The 16,822-nt window shown below is 44.9% G+C and overlaps 1 protein-coding gene across 3 annotated transcripts; it reads left to right on the top strand.

The window, feature by feature from the left end:
• The first annotated feature begins 23 nt into the window (after window positions 1-23).
• LOC124959803 (intelectin-1a-like) lies at window positions 24-14,481 on the top strand. Of its 3 annotated transcripts, none has more exons than XM_047518235.1 (8): window positions 24-98; window positions 8,308-8,337; window positions 8,618-8,669; window positions 9,797-10,044; window positions 10,371-10,529; window positions 10,976-11,096; window positions 11,982-12,085; window positions 14,329-14,481. In XM_047518235.1, exons 1-8 carry the CDS (start codon window positions 24-26, stop codon window positions 14,479-14,481), a joined length of 942 nt encoding a protein of 313 aa, XP_047374191.1. The 3 variants fall into 3 exon arrangements, with proteins under 3 accessions (XP_047374191.1, XP_047374182.1, XP_047374174.1); XM_047518226.1 differs by lacking the exon at window positions 8,308-8,337 and adding an exon at window positions 4,153-4,168 and having other exon boundaries at window positions 24-81; window positions 8,584-8,669; XM_047518218.1 differs by lacking the exon at window positions 8,308-8,337 and having other exon boundaries at window positions 24-81; window positions 8,568-8,669.
• Window positions 14,482-16,822: the final 2,341 nt, after the last annotated feature.

The raw sequence follows: 16,822 nt of genomic DNA on the forward strand, positions 1-16,822 counted from the left end.
TTGCTTTTTTTTTTTAGACCACCATGACCCAACTGGGTTTCCTGCTGTTTCTCCTTGTGGCCACCAGAGGGCGCAGTGCTGGTGAGTCTCACTGTCAGGTTCCCAGCCCACTTGGACACAGAGTTCAAAGAAAACAGAACTTGGCAGAGTTGCTTCCAGGGTGGGGGTCTCTCCTGAGCCAGAGATGATGTCTTTGAGATGCACAGAGGCCAGCTTGGATGTAGTCTGATTGCTGATTTCTGGCTTCTTGAGGGATCTGGTCTCTAGCAGTGAGAGTATTTCTAAGGCATATCCTAGGTCTGGTTCTTGTCTCTATGTGGCCCTGAGGGGACCCTAGTAAGAACTTGAAAGCACCCAGAAAACTGATACAGATGGGTGAACTCACACAAGAGATTTTATTAAGCAGAGGAGTAGAGTGCCCTGAAGTGAGGGAGAGAGAGCGAGAGAGAGAGAAAGAGAATGGCAGAGGAGTTATTCTTAAGTAGTAGAATTTTGTGGGCTAACAATCTAGGTTATAAAATTGTGCAGGGGGTAGAATAATGGCAGCAGCAAAATGGCAGGGGAGAAATGGCTTGCAGCCTTGTTAACCCATTGTCCCTTCATTCCCCCATTGTCATTTTTATAAGAAGATTCCTTTTGGGCATTTGGACAAAGATCCATCTTCAGTAACTGCTCCTTGCTGGGCATGGGCATAGAGCTGATTCAAGGGAGGGAGATGTCATTGCAGTAGACAGGGATTGGGGACTGGATAGTTCCCCTGGGGAGTGCACTTGTAGCCAGGCACCAATTCTTCCTTTATGAGGTCCTGATAGTCTTGAAATACAAGCTGATTAATAGTCTTATTAGAAAAAAATTTATTTGAATCTGATTTTGTGAAAATTTCAATGCACAGGGGGCAAAGGCCAGTATGATGGCAATTATAAGGAATGGGGGACATAAATGGGAGAATTGTTCCTTCTCCTTTCCAACTCCTCTTACAGCTGTTTGATCTTGTCCTTAACAATACCTGATTGGTTGACATAGAAGCAGCACTCTTCCTGAGAGCACTTCCCTTTTTCTTGTGAACCCTCAGGGTGGCTTCCATTAGAAGATATGCACCTGAAAGCAAATTGGAAGAGAAACACTCCTGATAATTTGGGGGTGATATCTGACTGCTCCAAGGGGATACTGTTGAAAGTCAAAGAGCAGTTAAAATCTCGGGTCCTAGCTAGGAGATAAGAGAACCCTGCTCTCATGCACATCCAACATCCCTGTGCCATGAGACAGTTAAATTGAGTATATGGTGTGTGGTGGTGACTGTCTGTGTGAAGAGTGGATCCTCTGAGCATCGGCTGTGAACGTACGTAAAATGGGTAAAACACCACTAGGGACAGTAGGAGTTAGTCTTCCATCAGTCCCTTGGGCAATTTGGGAGGGAGAAAATGGCTGGCACTCCGACAGATCTATTGGGAATAATCTAAGAGTTAGGAAAATGGCAGACAGGGTGAATGGCAGGGGAGGCAAGAATGTAGCTGAAGTCCAGTCCTCATGACTGGGTGTGGTTTCTGGTGCCTCAGTGTTCTGGCCCTGGGTCTCTGGAATGGGAAGAAGGGTGGAGGAATTGATGGCCTTCAGCCTGAGGCAGAGAGGTCCCACTGGGGTGGCCAAGTGTTGGTTGTAAGAAGTCTGAGGGTTAGAAGCTGGAGAGGAGTTTGTGGATTGAGAGTAGAGCTTAACCCAAGAAATGCGTAGCCATCCTGATAAACCTGGCAACTTGACAGCCATTGGCATAGCCAAGATCACTGTATGGGGTCCCTGCCACTTGGGAGATAGAGGTGCTGTGGCCTCCTGAGGAGGAGAAATAAGAACTTGGTCTCCTATTTGAAGAGGTTGAGTCAGGGGGCCAGACAAGGGTCTGGGCAGGGAGGAGTCAGCATAACTTCATAGGAATGCCCAAATGTGGTTTAGGAGAGGAACAGATATATGAGAAGGAAGAGGGGAAGGAAGGGGTATTATCCGGGGGGGAAGGATGGGATAACTACCTCAGCTCAAAAGGGGAGATATTGGTAGTTTTCCTTGGGAGCAAGTGAAGAAGCAGAAGAGCAAGAGGCAGAAGTATAACCCAGTCAAGGTGAAGTTCTAAAGAAAGTTTGGTTAAGAACTTTTAAGAGTTTGGTTTGTTTGTTCTACTTTACCTAAAGACTTTGGGTGAAAGGGAATGTGGAAATGCCAAGGGACTCCAAGAGCCTTGGCAAGTTGTTGGGAAACTTGGGAGATGAGTTTAGGCCCATTATCTGATTGGAAGGAGGTAGGCAATCCAATGTGAAGAATGATTTCATGAAGGATGAAGGTAAAGACAGTGCCCTCTTATTGGAGCTGCGGATGGCTTTAACCCATCCCAAGAAAGTGTGTACCATGACCAAAAGGTATTTAGATTTTCTTACTGTGGGCATGTGAGTGAAGTCAAGTTGTCAGTTGGAATGGCACCTTGGGCCTGGCGAGTCAGAAAATGGGGGGGTCTGATGGCTGTAGGATTGTTTCGGAGGCAAACTTCACATGTGGAGGAGAGTTCTTTCAGAAATGAGATGTCATAGGATAGTTGCAAATGAGTCTTAGTGAATTGTGAGAGCAAAGAAAGGTTGGGGTAGAATAGACAGTGGAGGTAGGAAAGTATCTCCCTGTTGGGTGGCGGTGGAGGTAGGGGATCCTGGAGAGTCATGATGGGAGGTGGTGTGGATGATAGGGCCACTTTTATAGCCTCCTCATCTGCCTTGTTGTTGCCTGAAGAGATGAATGATTGGTCTGTCTGATGGGTTTGGCAATGTACAAGGCCTATGTTTGCTGGGAGGTGAACAGCCTCAAGGAGGTTTAGGATGTAGCTAGAGTGGTGGTGGAGTTCCCTTTTGTAGTAAGAAAGTCCCTCCCTTTCCAAATAGTGGCATGGGAAAGGATAATGTGAAAAGCATATTTGAAGTCAGTGTAGATTGTGAGGGATTCTCCCTTTTCAAGGGCAAAAGCATGGGAGAGGCTGATTAGTTCTGCCTATTGTTTGGTATTGTTGTTAGGTAGTGGTCCTGACTCTACAATCTTTTCCAGGGAGACAATGGCATATCCAGCCCCTCAGATCCCTTCAGGAAGAAAAGAGCTCCCATCAGTGAACTATATGAAAGTAGGGTTGTGTAAGGCCTCCTCCTGAACATTGGAGAGGCAGGGAAGTAACTCTTTCAGAATTTCAAGGCATTTATGTGTTGCTGAAGTGTATATGTTGGAAGGCGGGGGTAAGAGGGTGTCTGGATTTAAAAGAGGGCATGTCTTAAAGGAAATGGAAGAGTCCTCAATAAGAGCAGCTTGCATAGCTAACACACAACAGGGTGGTAGAATTTGCAGGCCCTTATAAGTAAGAAGCTTGGACAGATGATAAGGTGAGAGCACTTCAGTGGGAGCCCCAAAGGAAAGCTTTTTTGATTCCTGGGTTAAGACAAATGCTGCAGTCACTACCAGAAGACATGGTGCCCAGCCTCTTACAGTGGGGTCTAGCCTTTTTGATAGGTATGCCACTGGGCCAAAAGTAGGACTGAACATGTGTCCTAAGACCCCCAGAGTGAACTCACTTTTCTCAAAGACAAATAGGTAGAATGGTCTTGTGATGTCAGGGAGATATAGGGCTGGAACTTGAAGAAGGGCTTTTCTTAGGATCTGGAAAGGGACTTCCACCAGGTTGAGGAGAGGTTCAGTGGGGGTACCCTTTGAAGTCTTATACAAGGGGGCTGTCAGAATGAAAAAATTTGGGATCCAGGATAGTAAATGTTCTGCTAACCCTAGAAAGGAAAGGATTTCTTCCTTGGTAGATGGAGTGGGCATGTCCTGAACAATGCTTTTCTCTCTATAGTGATGACCTTAAATCCAGGTGAGAGGTTGACTCCTAAGTAAATAACCTGAGATTGGGAAAGCTATACCTTTGCTGGAGAGACCCTATACCCTCTGTCAGTCAGAAAATTTAAAAACTTAATAGTGTCTCCTTGGGAGTCCTTAAGAGAGGGACTACATAGAAGATCATCAACATATTCTGAAGGAGGAGGAAACAAGAGTAAGAGAGGCAAGATCATGAGACAATGTTTGGTCAAACAGGTGAGGGCTGTCCCAAAATCCCTGTGGGAGAACTGTCCAGGTCAGCTGAGAAGAAACTTGAGTGAGAGGGTCAATCCAGGTGAAAGCAAACAGATTGTGCAAGTCAGGATGAAGAGGGACAGTGAAAAAGGCATCTTTCAAATCCAACACAGAGAAGTATGTGGTGGAGAAGGGGATAGAGAAAGGAAAATTGTAGGGATTGGGCACAATGGGGAAGATGAGGTCAACTGCCGAGTTGATGATGCAAAGATCTTGCACCAAATGGTAAGATCGATTAGGCTTTTTAACAGCCAAAATGGGAGTGTTATAAGGTGAGTTGGTGAGGTGCAGGAAGTCTTTCTGCCTTAAATTCTAGATGACTAGTTGAAGCCCTAAGAGACTTCTTTGGGAAAGGAGATATTGGTCCTGGGCTGGGTAGGATGTTGTGTCCTTCAGGTGAATGAGTTCAGGTGAACACATGGCTACAGAGGGTGTGTGGGTGTCCCAGACCTTGGGATCAACAAGGGAGGGAGGAAGGGAATATGAAGACTCAGGTTGAGTTGTATATTCCTGCAAGATCATGAGGAAAGGAATAGCAGAGGAGTCTTGGTGGAGGCACATGGTGGGAGAAAGGAAATAGAGGCACACAATTTGGTTAGGATGTCCCTTTCCAGGTGGGAAATGGGACACATAGGAATTATCAAAAAGGAATGAGTGAAGCAGATTTATCCAATATGGCAACTTATTGGACAGGTTTGTAGGGGGTGGTATGGTTTTCCCTCTACCCTGACAATAGAGGATTTGGCAGGGGAAGTGGTCCCCCAAATTCCCATAGCACTGAAAATGTGGCTCCAATATCTTTCTTTTTTTTCTCCCCTCTGAGGGGCCATGGATTTGAACTAGGGTCCTTGCACATGCTAGGTAAGCACTCTCCAACATGAGCTATTTCTTCAGCTCTGGCTTCAATATCTATAAGGAAAGGGAGCTGCCTGCTTGCCACTGTAAGGGTCACCCAGGGCTCCTAAGCAGTGATGGTCATTGGGTCATCCATTGCCAATCCCAGTAAGTCTCTGGGTGGAGGGGGCGAGGGTGACCATTTCTCTGAGTGCCAGGGCAATCCACTGCCAAATGTCCTAGTTGGTGGCATTTTGGACAAGGACCTGTGAGCTGCTGGGGGTTTGGGCAGACTCGTGCCCAGTGACCCTCTTTTCTGCACTTGAGGCATGGGCCTGGAGGTCTTCTTGGAGCTAGGATACCCCTAGTAGTGGCCAGCTAGGCAGGTCTAGCTGACTGAAAGGCGTTGACTAGCATTTGGTATTTCAGTTTTAGTTTTTTTTTTTTTTCTTCCCTTCCATTACACACCCTGAATGCTACCACTAGAACCTCTGACTGAGGGGTAAAGGGCCCCCTGTCCAACCACCTCAATTTAGCCTTTATGTTCAGATAGATTTGAGAAAAATAATAAGCCATGAGTAGTTGTTATCCTTCCAGAGTTTCCAGGTCCTGATTAGTATATTTGAGCATGGTCTCTGTGATGCGACTCAGAAAGGCAGATGGGTTTTCAGTTTTGTTCTGTTACTTCCTGAAGTTTAACATAACTAAAGGGTTTAATGGTGACCTTTCGGAGACCTGCAAGGATGCAGGTTTGGAACTCGTCCCTCTGTAGATGCCCGGTCTCCATGGTATAATCCCATTGGGGCTCCCTATCTGGTACTGCTTCAGCCCTAATGGGGTGGGTCAGGATAGATTGGTGAACCTCATCTGCATAATTGCAAGTCTGTTCCCAGACTCTCCTGTGCTCCTCAGGGGTCAAGGTTTTGACATGATCATATAAATGTCATGCCAGGTGAGGTCATAAGACTGGGTAAAATACTGAAATTCCTTAATGAATCTTGTGGAGTTGGAGGTGAAGGAACCTAGCTGCTTCTCAGTCTGGGAAAGACTGTAGGCCAAGAAAGGATCATGGACTCTGACCACCCACTCCCTCCACACTGGCCACCTCCTGTAGGGCGACTAGACCACATGATGGGAAAAATGGGTGGGCTGGGTGGGGGACCAGAAGCAGAAAACAGTGGGACAAAGGAGACGGAGGAGCAGGGGCCAGAGGGGCCTGGTATGGGGAAAGACTGGTATGCAGGAGACTGGTATGGAGGTGCTTTGCTAGCCGGGTTGAAGTTGGAGAAGGAGGAGGGAGTAGGATGGGGAGAAGAAGCAGGGGGAATTGAAGGTTTCATTGCCAAAAGGAGGTGTTTGGGTTTACCAGGAAGAGCAAAGATCAGGTTTATTGTTCAAGAAAGAGAAAGCCTGAAGGTAAGGAATCCCTTTCCATTTGCCTGCTCGCTTACAGAAGTCGTAGAAGTCCCATAGAATATTTGGATCCAGGGTGAACTTAGGTGGTCATTTTGGATTGTGATCAATGGTCATTAATTGATAATTGTGATCAATTATTATTACACAAGCAAATAAGTTTTGGTGGCTTTCGATCAGGGGCCAGGTGAAGGAATTTAAGATTGTCTAGTAGACACCCCAGGGGTGAATCTGCTGGAATGGAGAACCCAGATCCCATGGTGGAGACTGATAAACAGTGGAGTCAGTGTCCAAGGTGTCCTGAGGTCACAGACTAGTTAGCCTCAGATGAGGAGGCAGCACAATGATGGGAGCCATCACCCTCATCAGTGTGTGCCAGGCAAAAGCTGAGGGTTTGAGGACTTGGCACCAGGAATTTTGAGAGGAAAAGTGAAGAGGAGCCTCAATCCAGAGAGAGAATCTCCACCATCAAGATTGGAGACCCACTGGTCAGATAAGGTCAAATAAGGGGGCCAACCATAACTGTAAAACTCATGGCTGGGGGAACCCCCATTCCTCAACTACCTTGAGGGTGCCAGATGATCAATGGTTGCATCTCAGGTCAGCAGAGGAGTGTTTAAGTCACTCTAGAGGAAAACTCACTAATCTGAAGGCCAGTGGTGGATGTGGAACCAAGCGTTCAGGCAAAGGGAAGGTGAGACCAGTGTCTGGGGGTCTGGGATTCATATGGGATTCCACTTGCCTAAGTGGCTCATCTGAGTCATGGCACCAATAAAAGCACCCAGAAAACCACTCTGGACACAGGAACTCACACAAGAGATTTTATTAAGCAGACGAACAGTGTCTGCCATGAAGGGAGAGAGAGAGAGAGAGAGAAAGAGAGAGAGAGAGTGAGAGAGAGAGAATGATGGGGGAGCTATTCTTAAGTAGTGGAATGTCATGGGCTAACAATCTGGACCAATGACAGACAAGGAAGTTCACAGGCTAACCATCTAGGTTGTAAAATGGTGTGGGGGGGCAAAAAAATGGCAGGGGAGAAATGGCTACAGCCTTGTTAACCCATTTTCCCTTCAGAACTGTGTTCTCTCCTTACCATTTCCCACTATCATGGCCTACATTGACCTTGGGATCTCCACAGAAATGATGTGGTATACTCTATGTCCAGAGAATGTTCTCTTTATAACCTTCTCTACAAGAGTAGCAATGGCATTTTACAATCTGTATTTCTTTCTATTGTTATTTACTTATTTAATTTTTTTTAAAGAGAAAGGACTGTTTCTTTTCTCAGTACTGGGAATTGAACCCAGAGGCACTCAACCACTGAGCCACATCACCAACATATTGTATTATTTTTAATTTTGAGATAGGTCTCCTAAGTTGCCCAGGTATGTTAAGTAGAATCCAAGGACTCTCCGCTTGGAAGCTTGAGCAACTTAGGCCTGAATACCTCTGACTCCAAAGCTTGTGACTGCTTCCATCCCCCCAGACTTTTAGACTGTTTGCAAAGTTAAAACTCGTATACGAGGTTTATCATTGTACTCCCCTGTGGGTCTCTTGGCTAGAGTCTCAGCACTGTCAACCTCACACTCTGTCTCAACCATATTTAGCTACCTGCATTTCTTCAGTTTGGGCTTTGCTTTATTCTTTTCTCCAGGTCTTTGGACATATTGCTCTCCTTGCCTTGAATTCTCTTTTCTTTCTTCCAACTGATAAATCATGTCTATTCTCTCAGAATACACTACAGTGTCACCTGAAATAGAAAACCTCTGTGACTAAGTCATCCGACCCCAAACAATCCCCCTGGCTCCTTCAGACTTCTTTATTCTCACCTCAGTCTTTCTTTTGTTTTCCTGAGCTTATGATTCATTCCTTTTAATAAAATTTTCTGTTGTTTTTTGGCAGCTCTCTCTAGAGGTAAGTTCTTGGGGGGTGTTTATTTTCTTTGAATGTCAGGTGCCCATGGCAGGACTTGACACAGCATGAGGTTGTGTGGAGGGAGGTAAGTTAAATCTGTGCTGGATGCTGGCTCAGATGGGCTGAATGGATGGTACTAGATAGCTCAGGGCCTTTCAACCCAGGCAGGGAGTGATGGAATGAATTTGGGATTAGTGACAAGGGAAGGTTGGGTTTTGTGTCAAACCAGCAAACAGAATGAAACTCTTCATATTCTCCAGATGAGGTCAGTACTAGTCCTATGAGATGGACCTGGCCTTCATCATCTGCATCTCTGCCTAGAAGCTGCAAAGAAATCAAAGAAAAGTACTTTAGTGCAGATGGTAAGTAACAAGCCCCCTCAGGATTTCGTCCTATGGGAATTTTTTTTTTTTTTTTTTTTTTTGCATATTTAAAAATTTTTTGTTACTGGGGATTGAACTTGGGGCACTTTATCACTGAACTACATCCCAAGGTCTGCCCCCACTACCTGCTCTCTTGTGAGACAAGTTCTCTCTAAGTTGCTGAGGCTGACCTGAACTTCCCATCCTTCTTCCTCAACCTCCTGAGTTACTGGGGTTACAGGAGTGTGCCACCAAATCCGGCACATTTGTTTTTAAGTTTAAAAGAATGTGCTAAAATGTGTATTTTACATATTGGATGAGGCTTATCATTTTAAACAATTTTAAATGTATGTTTTTGAGGCATGAATTACTTTTTCAGTGCCAAGCAATCATGACCAGTATGTATCCCAAGAAAATTTTCATTACCACAAGCAGAGACTCTATATTATTAAGTAATAAATCCATACTCTGCCTTCCTTAAGGTCCTGGTAACTGCTTTTGTACTTTCTGTCTCTATGAATTTGCCTATTCTAGTTACCTCATATAAGTAGAATCATAAGGTAGCTGTACTTATACAGCTGGCTTATTTCACTTAGCATAATGTTTTCAAGATTTATACATGTAGCTTGAATAATTAGTTCTTTTTATCAAATGTGTATAGATATATATGTCAATATATGCATAATAGAGAATGTGTGTGATGTATGTGTATAATAATATTTTATTTCTCTGTTGAATACTTGGGAACTTTCTAAGAACCTTGAATACTTGGGAACTTTCTAAGGACTAATGCTACAATAAATGTTAATGTACAAATATGTTTTAGTTTCTGTTTTTAATTAATTTGGGTATGTACTGGAAGTGAAATTGCTGGGTCATATGAATATTCTGTCCTTAATTCTGAGAGGAACGCTGCTGAGAGCTTGGATAATTCTGTGTTTTGCCTCAGTCAGCGGCTCATGTTCTGAACATGGGGAGATTCCAGTACACCCAGGGATGCATAGGTGATAGGACTCAGGAGATGAGCCCTTAGGTCAGATGTCTAGTTCCCAAAGCTGTCCTGGTCATGGGGCTGAGATGGACCATGAGCTCACACTCAGGGAGGCTCTGACTGGTTCTCTCTACAGATGGCCTGTATTTCCTCCGGGCCAAGAATGGTGCTGTCTACCAGACCTTCTGTGACATGACCTCCGCGGGTGGTGGCTGGACCCTGGTGGCCAGTGTGCATGAGAACAGCATGCCTGGGAAGTGCACGGTGGGCGATCGGTGGTCCAGTCAACAAGGCAACAGAGCAGACTACCCGGAGGGAGATGGCAACTGGGCCAATTACAACACCTTTGGGTCTGCAGAGGCAGCCACCAGCGACGACTATAAGGTGGGTGCCACTTGGGAAATAGTGAGGACCTGAGTGTGGCTGGGTCACAGCAGGAGGGAGGGTTGGGAGATGGGCTGTGGACACAGGACTGGAGCAGAAGAGAGACATAGTTACACCTCTTGCATCCCAGCTTCCTCCTCACGAGGCCATTAGACAGTGAGGTAGTGTTGGAGGCCCTGATCAGCTGGAAAGGGTATGTGAGCATGGCTGGCCATCTGTCCACCTGGAGCCCAGAGCTGTCAGCTCAGCTGAGGGAGCCCATGAGTGTTTTTTTCCCCTGTGGGACCTGCTGGGCTGGTCAGTCTCAGTGTTGGTTGCTTTTCCAGAACCCTGGCTACTATGACATCCAGGCCCAGGACCTGGGCATCTGGCATGTGCCCAACAACAGCCCCATGCAGAATTGGCGGAACAGCTCTCTGCTGAGGTACCGCACCATAACTGGCTTCTTCCAGCATCTGGAACATAATCTGTTTGGCCTCTACCAGGTACACATGGCTGCTGACTGTGGCTGGTTTTCATGGATGTAGAGATAGGCAGGGGTCTGAGGTTGGGCAGGAAGCAAATTTCCATGAGCCTTTCATGTCCCCTAATCTAATTTGCTGATGGCTTCTGTCCCACTTTCCTCAGAAAGTTAAGATATGAAACCCAGGAGAGAGGAGGAGATTTGGGGCAAGAAAGAGGGAGAGGGAGGGAAAGAGAGAGAGAGAGAGAGAGAGAGAGAGAGAGAGAGAGAGAGAGAGAGAGAGAGAGAATATATCAGTTGGCCTGGTTTGTTGGAGAAGAGCAAAAGGAAAGATTCTTATTTTGATCTGGTTTTGAAATAATCTCAGCTACTAAGAAAATATTGCTTCCTCTTTATGAATGACATCAAACCCCCAAAATCAAAGCCATTGTTCTTAATCGATGATTATTTTGTTGTTGTTCCATATAGAAATACCCAGTGAAATATGGAATAGGAAAGTGTTGGACTGACAACGGTCCAGCAATACCTGTTATCTATGATTTCGGCGATGCTCAGAAAACTGCATCTTATTACTCACCCAATGGCCAGAGTGAGTTTTTAATGCTCCTGAATTCTTCATAGCAAAGAGAATAAATTCAGTTATGATAGGGAATGGTTATTTATTACTACAGCCTCATTCTCTTTTATGAATTCTACATGTATTGTCACATTTAATTTGCACAACTACCCTTGAGGACTATTATTAACCCCAATTTATGGATCAGAAAACTGAAGCACTGAGAGGTTCAGGAACATACCTGAGGTCACAGTGCATAGGCAGGGGAGTCAGCATGTGGACTGGGGAAATTTGGCTTCAGACTCTATTCATAGCAACCCCACTATCAACCCCCTCAGCAACTTATTAAGCCTAGGCCAGTTCATGTGTAAAGGGCAATTTTATTTCTACTGTAAGGGGTAAATATCATTTAATGTGAATCTAAGTTTGGTGGCATCTCCTTTTTAAAGGTTGGACCTATTCTATAAAATTAAAAACTGTTATAAATATATCTAGGATTTTAGAATTTAAAATAAAAGAGAAGCCAGACATCCTGGTGTGTGTCTGTAATCTCAGTTGCTCAAGAGGCTGAAGAAGGAGAATTGAAAGTTTGAGGGCAATTTAGAGAGGCCTTGTCTCAAAAGAGAGTTTGGGAGAGAGACCAAGAAAAGCTAATTGCTACAAGCCATTTAAGATGTGTATTTGTGATTTCCCAACGTTGTTGAATTTCTCCATACAGACTGTGATAGAAAAGGTGCCCTCTGTGAGAGTTCCGGGGGTGGGAAAAAGTCCCGTTTGGTCACAGCACCAGTCATTAACCAAAGTAGTGCTGGGCTCCACTCTCAAGCCTCAGACTGGCGTCAACACTCTCTGGGTTGGTCTAAAGGAAGCTATTTCTGGCATTTTACCTGAGTGCTGTTTTCTGCATTTCATTTTCAGAAGAATTTACTGCAGGATTTATCCAGTTCAGAGTATTTAATAATGAGAGAGCAGCCAATGCCTTGTGTGCTGGAATGAAGGTCACGGGATGTAACACTGAATTTGTGAGTCTTTGTGAGAACTAAAGGGGCTTGCGAGTGAGGTTGACTCTGTGCGTGTGTGTGTGGGGTGGGGGGGAGCATGACTGCCCTTCCTTCTTGCTGAGTCTCAGGGACCAGGTCTGTGAAACCTCCTGTGCAAGCACAGACGTCCTGTACTGTTTGGGACCAAAATCAAGGGTTGAGGTTTCAAATGCAACATTGATTGTTGTATGCTCAGCCTTTGGGAGAAAACATTCTGTTACCTGGAGTTAGGGTGAGGATTATGTTCAGGGACATGGATGCTTCTGAAGCTGAGAGTGCTTGAGAAACATGAAGTGTTGTTTTTCTCCACCTGGTTAAGCTTTCAAAGTCAAACTTGGCCTGCCCAACCCTGCCCAGGGATTGCATGGATGCACCATGTGTTGAGAGGTTACCAGGAAAGTCCCAGACATATACTGCTAGACCTCACTCAGGCCATCCCAGCTCCCTGCCACAGCTACTTTCTCTGTCCAGAGGTCACCATGTGGACTGATTGCCAGAGAAGGATGAGGCAGCTTCACTGTCCAGGAGAACCCTGGGGTCATGATGGGGAATTTTAAGTATGGGGACACTAAAGGAGCAGGTCTCATTGTGACTACCTAGCTCCTGTGGCTCCTTTAAGCCATGGCTTAAGGCATGTGTAATGTGGTGTGCACATGTGCCAGCATGCACCTGTTCATTACCTAGTTAAGCCTGCACTGGGCAGCTACACTGCACAAGTACAGGGGACACAAAGAGTCCTTATTCATCATCTAACAGGACAGCCATTCACAGAAAGATGAAATTACTATCTAATGAATCCAAGGTCTCATAGAAATATAAACCAGGGAGGTAGGAGTATAGCTCAGAGGTTGAGTGCTTGCCTGGCATGTGTGAGGTCCATGATTCAACCCTCAGCACCAAAAATAAAAACAAAACAAACAAGCAAAACAAAACAACAAATAACTAGGGGCTACAAGAACATCTAACTTTGATGGGGGTGTCAAGGAAGTGATTGCAGGAAGGTGACTTCTGTGCTGAGTCTTGAGAGATGGACAGATAGAACTTTATGAGATATCAGTGCAATTTAGGGTAAATGAATAACATGTTTAGAATCTTCAGTGTTTCAGAGAGCATGTGGCATTGAGGGAGCAGCAAGCTGTTTTACAGTTTTGTGCATGCCATGTGTGTGGGGTAGAGACAGCAACTGTATAGGAAGAGACCTCCCATCACACCAATGATTTTGAACTTTATTCTATAGGCGATGGGAGCCAATAAAGCACTTTAAAGGGAAGATTGTCTTGATCATCTTTGTGACAGTAATGCTTGTAGCACAGTGGTCACAGACTCAAGGAGTCAAGATTAAGGACCAGGAGACCAGTATTGAGGTGGTTCCAATATTCCAAATGAAGGCCTAAAGTAGGGTAGTGCTCACAGGGATGAACAGGAGATACTGATGAATTCAAAGACTTCAAATTTATGACCAGTTGAACACAGGTGATGGAAAGAGAAGAAGTCTAGAATAACCACATTGTTTTCATTTGGGTAGGGCAATATCTTTTATTAAGTTAGAGTGTCTGGATGATGAACAGATTTGGGGTCAAGAAAGGATATGCAGTCACACACTACTTCATGACAATATTTTGATCAAAGACAAACTGCCTATATGACAGAGGTCCCAGGAGATTATACTACCTTGTGGCATCATGGTCATCTTAGTTTGTATAAATACACTATCATGTTCACACAATGACAAAATTGCCCAATGATGCATTTCTCAGATAGTGTCCGCATTGTTAAATGATAACTGGATGTAATTAACTTTGTTTTGGTTTAGTGGAACTTGAAATGCCTGCAGAGAGATCCCAATGATAGAGTTTGAGGTCTGCAGCTCAAAAACAAATGGACTGGAGACAGGGATTTGGGGGCCATCAGTGAATTTTTAGTAACTGTAGCAGATGAGGATCAGACAATCTATAAGGAGAGGGAGATGTGTCCCCCATAGGGAGCAATAGTTAAGAAATTCATGAAGGAGGAGTCTAGCCAGGCAATCCAAGAATGAATGTTCAGAAAAGTTGAAATTTAGTGTCTCTAAAGGTAAGGGTTGGGAAGTTTTTATGGGAGAACTAGATCAACACTGCCCATGGAGTTTTGATGAGGGCCAAAGATCCCTCTGTATTTGACCATTAAGGGCTTTGGGCTTGCCAGCAGACCTCTCATTGCCACCTCCTCCTCTCTTTGTTTCCTAGCACTGCATTGGTGGAGGAGGATACTTCCCAGAGGGTAATCCCAAGCAGTGTGGAGACTTCTCTGCTTTTGACTGGAATGGACATGGAACTCATGTTGCTTATAGCAGCAGCCAGGAAATAACGGAAGCAGCGGTGCTTCTCTTCTACCGTTGAGAACTTTATACTATGGGACCCAGAACCCTTGTCCCAATCATGGGATTCCAAGGATGGAGAACCCCTGCCCAGGATCACTAATGTTAGTAGCAGAGTAAAGAGGAATAAATGATATTATTTCAGGGATTGGTGTTTGTGCTAATTGGCTTTGTGTCACTATGACCAAAATATCTGACAAGAACATCTTAGAGGAGGGAAAGTTTATTTTTACTCATGGTTTCATAGATTCAGTCCTTGGTGGATCAAGTCCATTGCCCTAGGCCCAAGGCGAGGCAGAACATCATAGTGGAGAGATGTGGTGAAGGGAAGTTATTCCACTCATGGCAGCAAAGAAGGATTGGTGGCGGGGAGAGAGAGAGAGAGAGAGAGAGAGACAGAGACAGAGACACAGAGAGAGAGAGAGACAGAGAGACAGAGAGAGAGACAGAGAAGGAAGGGAAAGAGAAGATAGGAGAAGAGAGGAGAAGAGAGGCCTCTAGGAAAACAACACACCCCCAGTGACCTACCTCCTCCAGTCATGCCCCACCTGCCTAGTTACTGCCCAGTGAGTTCATTCAAATTAAGATGGACTGATTAGGTTACAGTACTCACAATCCAGTTATTTCACCTCTGACTATTCCAGAATTTGAATATAAGGTGTCCCCCAGGATCTTTTGGGGGACACCTTATATTCAAACCATAAGTGTTTTTATGGATTATTTTTATGTAGGAAGATTTCAAAAGACTGCTTGTTACGCAGATTGGTTCTACTTCAACCACTTTTGTGCTTGGAATGTTAAGGCTTAGGAATCTGAATAGGGGAATATGCCATTCTCCAACCCCCTTCAGGTAACACTTTAAAATATCCAGAGGAATAAAGGGTAGAGAGGAGAACTTTTATCCTACTCCTTCTTAACTTACCCATATGGACTGCTCAATTTGCATCCTCAACCTGAAACTCCTGAAGAATAAAATAGTTTTTTTATGGGGGTTTGGGGGTACAACAATGAAGGGAGAGACACCTAATATCCACATCTGTTATATTATAGCCTTGGTGGTTGGGTATCCTCCTTAGGAAAGGATGGCCTGGCAGGCCTATGATGATGACTCTTCTAGGGTAGAGGCTAACCCTCCTGGATCCATCTTTGAGGCCTTGTTCAAAAGCAGCCAAGTGACCAAATCATCCCCACTGTATTATTAGTGCATGTAGGATGGGATGATATCAGTACTGGCCCTTGATTAAATGTTGGGCATTTTAAAAGGGGGATTTACTGTAATTTAAAACTGGACATTCAAAGCAAATCAGGGACTCAGGAGGTTGGATGTAATAAAATAGGTCAGAAATCCCCAGCAGCATACCTTTTGCTGTAGCCAGGCCAGAAGAAGCAGCCAGAGTAGTCCCTCCATGAGCAAAGTGGAGGGATAAGGGTATTAAAGGATAGGGAATTTTAGGAGCCTGAGGCATGTCTGGGTACAGAGCATTTAGAAATCAAGGACATTGCCTGACTAAACTGAAAAGCATGTTGCACAGTATCCTCGTGTGGGAAAGAAGTCATCATCTCTCCAGGCGGCATGCAAAGAACAAAGAAAATAATCATTTTTCAGGCATGGCGTGGGATCCAGCAGCTGAGGGAGCTGATTCCTTGGAAACCTGAGATTGGCCTGAAATACAGGCCCAGTCAACACACACTGCACAATAGTGTACTTGTGACCAGCAGAAAATCAAATGTGGTGAGAGGTTTACACAGGGGACAACTGGTTATGAAAACCTACCCAACTCTACCCCTCCAACTTGGCTGCTTGAATGACAAGTTGAAAGGTGTCTGGTCAGGAATTTGGAAGGGCAGATGTGGGAGAGTTTGAGTTTGGAGACTGAACTCTAGACCAGGAAAGGTCGGGGTGCAGTTGATATAGGGGATTAAGAATTGGCTCCTCTACCACACAACTGGAGTCCAGGGGAAATCCCTGGTGTAGTCTTCCAGAGTGAACTCACAATTATCGGGCTCTGGAGGTACATTGATTTAAAATCTCCAGACCAACTGGAATTCAGCAAAGAGCCTGGTTCCCAGCCTAAACCCTGCCTCCAGAAACTCTGCCTATGGGATTACTTCTCTCACCCCAGCAATCCAGAGGGTGGAGCATCAGACTCCAATGCCGCATCTATTTCCTACCACTCCCACACTTGACACAGTTCTGTTGGAGTAGAGGACTCAACACTTGACATGGTTCTGTTGAAAGATCATCCTCCCTCTTGGGGGCCATAGACATGGCATGTCTCCTTGTGTAGTTGCTTTTTAATATTAATAATCAATATATCATTAGAAACTTATTGGGAAAACATTGGGAAGATTTTACCGTATTG

This window comes from Sciurus carolinensis, chromosome 1, assembly GCF_902686445.1.
Source record: "Sciurus carolinensis chromosome 1, mSciCar1.2, whole genome shotgun sequence".
Taxonomy (NCBI): domain Eukaryota; kingdom Metazoa; phylum Chordata; class Mammalia; order Rodentia; family Sciuridae; genus Sciurus; species Sciurus carolinensis.

Bases quoted from the DNA above. Each gene is read 5' to 3' on its own strand.
- LOC124959803 (XM_047518226.1), top strand. From the start codon at position 24: ATGACCCAACTGGGTTTCCTGCTGTTTCTCCTTGTGGCCACCAGAGGG. The intron at 10,045-10,370 runs GTGGGTGCCACT...TTGCTTTTCCAG, and splicing joins CCACCAGCGACGACTATAAG to AACCCTGGCTACTATGACAT. The intron at 12,086-14,328 runs GTGAGTCTTTGT...TTTGTTTCCTAG, and splicing joins CGGGATGTAACACTGAATTT to CACTGCATTGGTGGAGGAGG.